At 35.8% G+C, this 8,802-nt stretch overlaps 1 protein-coding gene across 1 annotated transcript; it reads left to right on the top strand.

Annotated features, from left to right (window-relative positions):
* The first annotated feature begins 521 nt into the window (after window positions 1–521).
* Window positions 522–8,381, top strand: LOC116167763. The gene is made up of 8 exons (XM_031483268.1): window positions 522–939; window positions 997–1,088; window positions 1,145–1,294; window positions 5,333–5,443; window positions 5,569–5,682; window positions 5,737–7,322; window positions 7,767–8,029; window positions 8,082–8,381. Exons 3-8 carry the CDS (start codon window positions 1,220–1,222, stop codon window positions 8,264–8,266), a joined length of 2,334 nt encoding a protein of 777 aa, XP_031339128.1. The 5' UTR covers window positions 522–939; window positions 997–1,088; window positions 1,145–1,219; the 3' UTR covers window positions 8,267–8,381.
* Window positions 8,382–8,802: the final 421 nt, after the last annotated feature.

Below are 8,802 nucleotides of genomic sequence, written 5' to 3'. Positions count from 1 at the left end.
GTCAAAATATGAATTTGACATTACAGTTTTGCAAACCCCTTTTGACAAGGGACAAAAATGTAATATGCTTAGTCGAAGTCTTATAAGCGCCAAAAATTAAATATCCGTTTCGCACCAAATCTCCCATTTCGGCGGGTGATACAAAAACGGCGTTGGTCGTAAAACGTTGTGATCGGTCGGAGCGAGCGAAGCGAGCTCCGGAACGATCTAGTTATCCACTAAATACTGAAGCAATTCTAATACCAATTAAATAGAAAACCCTCCCTTCAAGCAGAAATGTGACCCAATGAAGGGGTTGAAGAACCAAGTCTCTCATCATATCTCTTAAACATATACTATCACGATGAAATTTTACGTATTTGGTTAATGATCATTTGAGAATAAATAACCAACAAAGATTCCCAGGTGCACTTCCGTCCAGGGGGTTGAAATAGTCGCCCCTTTGTGAACCTGGGTATTTTTATTGATTATCTATTCTCGAATTATCATTAACAAACCACGAAAATTTGATCGTGACAGTATGTGCCGTTTTGGAGATATGATGAGAGGCGGCTTCTTCAACCGCTTCTTTGGCTCCCATTTCTGCTTGAAGGGAGGGTTATCTATTGAATTGTAATTAGAATTGTTTCAGTATTTCATAGAAAATGAACAAAAGAAAAAAACTTGTTTGGAAAGGCCTATTTTCACTTCGGGTACATTCGGAAATTTTGGTCGCTCTTTTTACACCGGTAGCGCAATCGGAGTTTCTTGAAAAAATACTAATGCTAGTGAAACAGGGAGAACGTGTTGATAAAGTTAACTGCAATAGCAAACCTCTCATGAATTAATTTACTTCAATTTTTTGCAGTTTAGAGAAACAATTAACTCGGGGAAGGAGACTGGTGTTATTAGCGACACAGGATCCAAAGGTCCCGAGCGAGAAACCTACAAATTTATCCGGTAAGAATGAGGTAAATACCTGCAGTTACAAAAAACTATTTCTTTGAACACATTTAGGTTCAAGTATTGCGCCTTCTATAGACTATTCTTTTTCGGATTTATCATCAATTGTGACTGATTCATATGTTGATCCTACTTACGACCATACGGTAAAAACTAGATGAATAATTTATTCATTTTGTTACATGCTTTATGTTTATTTCAGAAAGATGTAAGCGATGATAGTTCATCCTCAGCATCCTCTTCCTCATTACGATCGATACGATCTGTTACAATACCTATGCAAGAGCCTGTAATAGGTAATGCAGACAATCATGATAAGGTATTCCAGTGGTTGAATGTTTCTGAAAATCAAGTACGTTTATTTATACATTATACGTATATGCTGCACTTAATATTATAAGTAGAGTTACTCTATAATAGGGATCTATTATTAATTATAGATATTGTTAAATTATCGATTCAATTGAGAGTGACCCCTGCCATTTACCACACTTAATTTTGTATATAACGCCGGGATCGTAGAGTTATTTAATCAAATCATACTATTGATAACTGTAGTTGCCTTCTTGATCAGCTGTACCGACTTTTTATTAACGATCCTCTAGATCGTTTACAATTTTGTATTGCTGTCTGTCTGTCCGTCTGTCTGTCCGTCCGTCTGTCTGTCCGTGTGCACGATAACTTTGTGTAGAAACGTCCGATCGCTTTGCAAATTGATACACATGTTCTTCGGAATATACAGGGTGACAATTTGAAAACTTACCACCCCCCATATCTTAGTAAACAAACGAGATATTTAAAAAAATCAAAATCCGTTTCGGTAATTCGCAGGGGGAATCACAATGACATAGTTGGCGACGCACCCCCTCCAACCCCCTGCGCCCCAGCCACCCCAACTTTTAAATCTTAAATAGTGACCCCCCATGTGTGATACGTCGTTGGAAAGCTCTGAAAAAATGCTTTCCAACCATACCAAATAGCATTACATTTAGGTTAGTAATTATCGTGCAAATCAAAAAATAAACTAATATGATACATTTGAAATCTGTCGTATTTAAAACGCAACCGGCGAACATAGACGAACTAAGACAGAGAATAATTCAAGAATGTCAAAATATTGCAAAACCAACATTTGAAAAGGTTCGACAAGAGTTTGAGGATAGATTATAACTGGCGATCAAAAATGAGTTGCTATCGAGTCGGCTTTGGAAGTTCAAGTTAAATACGATTTTCCATGTTTATTTTTTGATTTGCACGATAATTACTAACCTAAATGTAATGCTATTTGGTATGGTTGGAAAGCATTTTTTCAGAGCTTTCCAACGACGTATCACACATGGGGGGTCACTATTTAAGATTTAAAAGTTGGGGTGGCTGGGGCGCAGGGGGTTGGAGGGGGTGCGTCGCCAACTATGTCATTGTGATTCCCCCTCCGAATTACCGAAACGGATTTTGATTTTTTTAAATATCTCGTTTATTTACTAAGATATGGGGGGTGGTAAGTTTTCAAATTGTCACCCTGTATGAAAGGTCGGTATTGGCTACGTAGACTAACGGACCAAAAAGTTACCGCCCAAAAACTGGCCAAACCTCCAAAAAGGGTTTCTCTTATAACTCTTGTTACAAAGAACATATAGGCCAGTAAATGACCGTTTTGCCTTGTAATTTTTCGCGCCTCGACGGATTTGCTTCAAAATTTGGATTTAGGTTCCTCTTACTCTCTACTTCAAAGGTGAACTTGAGTCCAGGGTTGCTTTTACTTGGGGAGTGAATGCCACCCCTTCTCGGGGGGGAAAATACGTTCAAAATAAATCCGGAAATTGATAAATTGAGTAATTCTAAGCAACTTTTGTTCTATAGAGTTTTTTCACTAAGTCAATAGTATTAGAGTTATTTGCGAGTGAAAATGATCAGTTTCACCGGAGCAAAGTGGTTAGTTTTGAAAAAAATGTCGTTTTGAGGTAAAAAAAATTTTGAAATTTTGAAAAATTGCCTACTGTAGTAAACTAAACTAATACACTAATAATTATTTGGCAAAAAAAGGCAATTTTTCAAAATTTCAAAATTTTTTTTTACCTCAAAACTACATTTTTTTCAAAACTAACCACTTTGCTCCGGTCAATCTTACAGATCATATCAACCATACATAAATAAAGTAAACTGTAAAGCGGTAACGCTTAATTACAATTAGGGTGCTAATTAGGGGGTGATTTCCTCAATTTTTTTTACCAAAAAAAAAGGACTAACTTTATTTTGAGCGTAACTCACTTAGTTTTGATGCTAGGAACTTTTCTTAAAAACAAAATGAAAGGTTTTTTCAAACACTTTAAAAAAGTATTCATAAGTTTTCCTCGAAAAGTGCTTCATTTTTTGGTTATTTCACGTTGAAGTACTCGGTTTGGAATTTGACGAATGAGAACCTACTTTTCATGAGCTACAACTTTGTTTTTACTGGGTCTACAGACTTCATATATAGACCATTTTGTTTGTTTTTTTATAAGCTATATTTTTGCTAAGAATACTTTATTCGATACAATACTTACTTTTAGAGTTGTTTGTGAAAAACCGTCTGAAAACGTGGTTTTTTTTGTTGAATAATGAACATTTTCACTTGCAAATAACTCTAATACTATTGACTTACTGAAAAAACTCTATAGAACAAAAGTTGCTTAGAATTACTCAATTTATCAATTTCCGGACTTATTTTGAACGTATCTTTTTCCCCCCGAGAAGGGGTGGCATTCACCCCCCAAGTAAAAGCAACCCTGGACTCAAGTTCAACTTTGAAGTGGATGGTAAGTATAGTCCATCCGTTATTGCTATTCCGATATGTAATTAACCCCACTAACTGCAGCGTTAACTTTTTTTTCTTCACGTCGTCGATTTAATATAAATAATTCTCTCAAACAAACTGCAACGCGTTATTGTTGACGTGCAGAATAAGAATGAACGTAAGGTATCGCAACGGTTAAGCGATTTTAGCTCGTATCGCTTACGTTAAAGAATGTTTATTGAAGTGAATTTCGCTTGCATGGCATGGCAACGAGTAGGCGTAAACAACATTGCTGTAAAGAAAAACTGGATCCAAGCGAAATTCAGTTCAATTAATATTATTTGAAATAAGCAGTACGATCTAGAATCGATTAACCGTTTCGGATGCGTACTTTGTTCATTCTTATTCTGCACGTCAACAATAGCGCATCGCAGTTTGTTTGAGAGAATTATTTATATTAAATCGACAACGTGAGGTAAAAAAAGTTAACGCTGCATTTAGTGGGGCTAATTACATATCGGAACAGTAATAAGAAATAGACTATAGAACCTAAATTCAAATTTTCATGCGATTCGGTGGAGACGCGGAAAATAATACAGTATCGCCGTATTCCACGTTCATTTACTGGCCTAATATGAATGTCCGGATTTCTGTGTTGATTTCTTAAACTTCAGGCAACTATGCAGATGCAAAAAAATATTGCGCATGCGCATTACAACTTTTATATTGCCGCAATCCCAATTTTTTCATTTGTTATGATATTTAATGGAAATTTTGTATGTAGGTAGGCACCTCGAATAAAAGTAAAACTAGTGCCGAATCAAAAAATTTGTTTTGCGCATGCGCAATCCGATTTTTTTACATCTCCGTTAGTTGTGAACCGAATTGCATGAAATTTTGTATGTAGGCACCTCAAATAAAAGTAAAACTAGAGCCGAATCAAAAAAATTGTTTTGGGCATGCACAGTCGTTTTTTTGTTAAGATATTTAGATGAAATTTTGTATGTAGGCACCTCGAATAAATGTAAAACTAGTGCCGAATCTAAAAATTTGTTTTGCGCATGCAAACTAGTGCCGATCTGGTTGGACAGAATCAACCCCTTATTGTAAAAATGATGTATGTGTGAAGATCTTGAGGATCGTTCGGTATTCAGTTGTATCGGATCTATTGTTATTGTTGTGGCGTATTCGTGTTGATGTATTTCATTTGAGATTAGGTAGTTTTTGATGACATGATGCTATCGGCGGCAATTGCATCAGATGATTCAGTTTCAGTAATGTTTATTTTGGCGGATACGGTATAATCAGTGTCATTATTAAGAGGGGAGTACCGTAAAGCGTGAGTCTACACTCAAGATATTACAGATACCTGCAAGAAAATGGCACCTTAAAACGCGATGTCACACACGCAAATTTTCATTTCCTTTTATTTTATTTGCGAATTTGTTTCCAACCAAAAAATAGATACTGCATACTAGGATAATCAAAGAATTAGGTATTAAAGAAACCGCAAAGTGGTCCCCCAGCAACATCATGTTGAAGGCGAAGGCTCGATGATTTCTGTGATAGCTAATACTGTATGGTTTAAATCTCACATTCATGCATCTGTTTTTTTAGCAACAAGAGGAACATGCATCCAATGCCGATGAATCAAGTTCATTACAAACAGTATCTAATGCTTCATCAGCCCGTGCAATTCATATAATTTCCGATGTACAACTCAAAAAGGTAGTTTTCCTATCGTTTTAAATATATTTAATTTTCCTTTGCTACTAATTACTACGAATTTTGTGTCGCCATCCTTAATCTAACCTATCTCCGATAGTTCGAATTCAATTTTATACTCGTTATAGCCAAATTCAAGGCCAGGCGATAAACTCGAAAAGAGTGATGAAAATTCATTTCAACCAATAAGTGAGGTGTTCCCTCAGGACTTAGAAGTCCCTTCCAACTCACAGTCAGTAAAGGTAATTTTAGAATTTTCTGAAGTACATCCTTTGGTAATTTTTCTCTTTCCATAGGCCACATTGCATAAACTGCGGTGGAAAAAGAAAAAGACATATTGCAAGTTTTGTAACGAATCCGTTACAAACTTTGAGCGTCACTTACAAAGGAATCACGCAGAATGCAAGGAAGTTATAGAGTTCCTCAGTTTTCCAAAGAGAAGTCAGGAAAGAAAGACAATAATTACGTTACTGCGAAATTCTGGGCATTTTGACGAATTTTTAAGAGGAAACGTTCTACCTGTATATAGAGGAAATATTAGTAAGTCTTTGGAATACTATCCATGTTCACATTGCAAAGGTGTATTTGCAAAAACTTACCTAAGCCGTCATACTAGAAAATGTGTAATTAAAGGGATTACTGATGGTTTAGGACGCAAGAAGCATCTAGCAAAATCTCAAACCTTAATCGCGTGTTCATTACAAAGAAATTCAAATATTCAAAAACTTAGGGTAGTAGAAGAAGTTTTTAATATAATGAAAGTGGACGAAATATCTTTGGTAGCAAAGACTGACGTATTAATCGCCCAATTTGGGGAAAATTATTTAAAAAAACATAAGAGGCAACAGATGGCTACAGTTTGTTCTAATAAAATACGCGAACTCGCGAGATTTTTGATACAATTTAGGGAGATTACTAACAATAGTAGTTGTAGTCTAATGGATACCCTTAACCCAGTTTTCTTTGATACTGTGATTGAATGTGCCAAAAAACTGGGAGGTTATGATCCAGTTACTAAAATGTATCGTGCTCCTAGTCTGTCTACACACATAGGAACTTCATTGAAACAATCAAGTGAGATACTAATCCGATTATTATTAAAAGAAGATGCTTCCGTGAAATGTAACGATAAAGAAAAAAAAATTAAAGAAATAAAAAGATTTAAAGATTTAATTAATAGTCAATGGACTACAGAAATTGCCAGTCTTGCTATCAAAAACCTGAATGAGAAAAAATGGGAAAAACCAACAATTTTACCTTTAACTCGTGACATATTAAAGTTTAAGGAATTCCTTATAACTGTTGCTAATCGCTCGGTTGCTACGCTAAGAGAAAACTCAAATAATGTGAAAGCCTTTAAAGAGCTTGTGGAAGCTTCCCTAGCGCTAACAGTTCTTTACAATAGAAGGCGCATTGGTGACGTGCAGTATGCTACATTGCAGAATTACACATCCAATTTTAGCACCATAAATCAGGAAGAATGCATTAGCGCGCTCTCCGAGTCTGAAAAGGTTCTAACCAAACATTATAAAAGGATAGTAACAGGTGGAAAAGGCAGTAGGGCAGTAGTTATTTTGTTTCCTATACAAATTCGGGAGTACATTGATTTAATCATAGATACACGGAATAAAACTAATTACGTTCCCGACAAAAATCCATACCTGTTCTGTTGCCCTGATTCCCTAAAGTGGGTAAGGGCTGATACTGCGATCAGAAAATTTGCATTGAAAGCCAAGTTAGAGCAACCTCAGCACATTTCCTCCAATAAATTGCGTAAACAAATAGCAACGGTGATGCAAATACTAAACATGAACAAAGAAGAAACCGAGCAGTTTGCTCAATTCATGGGTCACACAGAAAAAACCCACAATGAGTTTTACAAGTAAGTCATTCAACGGTTTTTCCTACCGCTCCCTTAAAATATCATATCGAGTGCGCAACAAAATTTTGATTCAGAGTTGGCCCTGAGGAAGATATACTAACGTGTCGGTCATTTTAAGTGACGGCAGTTTTACTGCACACGTAGGTAATACCATAGTGGTAATACCTACCTACTTAAAAGTAATATTAGACATGACCTAAAATTTCCACGTCCTTCTCTGAATCAAAATTTTGTTGCTCATCAATGTAATGTAATGTAATGACATGAAAATTATGCATTTCGTTCACTAGTTGAGAATATCACTTGGTTTCTTACTGGGAGTCGTAGGAAAAATGATTCTCTTGATCGCAACCTTTCACACCTGTGTGGTATTGCTCATGTACGCTATTGCTTTCAACACTGGTTTTTAATAGACCTATACCATATTATCGTACGTGTTTACAGATTACCACAAGATGTCTATCAAACAGCAAAAATTTCTAAACTTCTTATCATGATGGACAAAGGTACTGGCAAAAAATATAAAGGAAAATCACTGGACGAAATACAAATCGATCCTGACACAGAGTTGGCAGAACTTGGGAATTCTGACTCTGAAGATGAAGCAGTGCCTACTACTAAAGACGTTCTATTAGAAGAAAATCTGTTGAGTAATACATCACCTCGTAAGGAAAATAATATTGCAATTGAGAGCACTTCAAAAAAAAGTAACAAAAATTTCTATTAAAAGTACTTATTCTAGCTAACGACGTCTTTTAGGTGGTGGACGTGGTCGCTGGAGTGCTGAACAAAAATCAGTTGTCACGCAGTATTTTAAAGGACATATAAAATCAAAGAAAGCTCCGAAAAAAGAAGAGTGCGAGAAGCTAAAGAAACTCCATGGGTTGCTTAAAGATAAGGATTGGGTACAAATTAAAACTTTAGTTTACAACTCATATAGATAAGTACTACTGTCATACGCAGAGTTGGACTGGGTCACGTCATACTCTCTTCAGTTAGACCCAGCGACCCAATTTCACCCGGGGACCCAATTTGACCCAGTAACCTAGTTTGATCGAATAACGCAGTTAAGTCAGTGACCTCGGTTCAAGTGTACAGATTATGAAATAAATTAAACTTAATGCTGGTTTGTTGAAAATAATACTCGATTACTTGACAACTGCCATTTCTGTGATGTTTGCTTTAATACTGCCGTAAAAAACTTTATTTGTTACTCAGTTGTAAACGTTGATTAACAAGACAAAACGCAAACGGGTAAACGTCATCTTTAAACGCTACTGATGTAAAACTGACAGCTGACTTGTAAAAATTTTACAAGTTAGTAATCTAGTAATTTCATTGGCCAGAATTAATGCGAAGTCTCTGTTACATCGATAATATGATATTTTAGACATTTCTTCGAGATCAATTTAAGAACTAATTATTTACGTTTACAAATGAGTAACAAATAAAATATTGTACATTATACGCCAGGTAATAG

This window comes from Photinus pyralis, unplaced genomic scaffold, assembly GCF_008802855.1.
Source record: "Photinus pyralis isolate 1611_PpyrPB1 unplaced genomic scaffold, Ppyr1.3 Ppyr1.4_LG1, whole genome shotgun sequence".
Taxonomy (NCBI): Eukaryota; Metazoa; Arthropoda; class Insecta; order Coleoptera; family Lampyridae; genus Photinus; species Photinus pyralis.
Note: the sequence above shows the minus strand (reverse complement) of the source record. Positions and strands in the feature narration are given on the sequence as shown.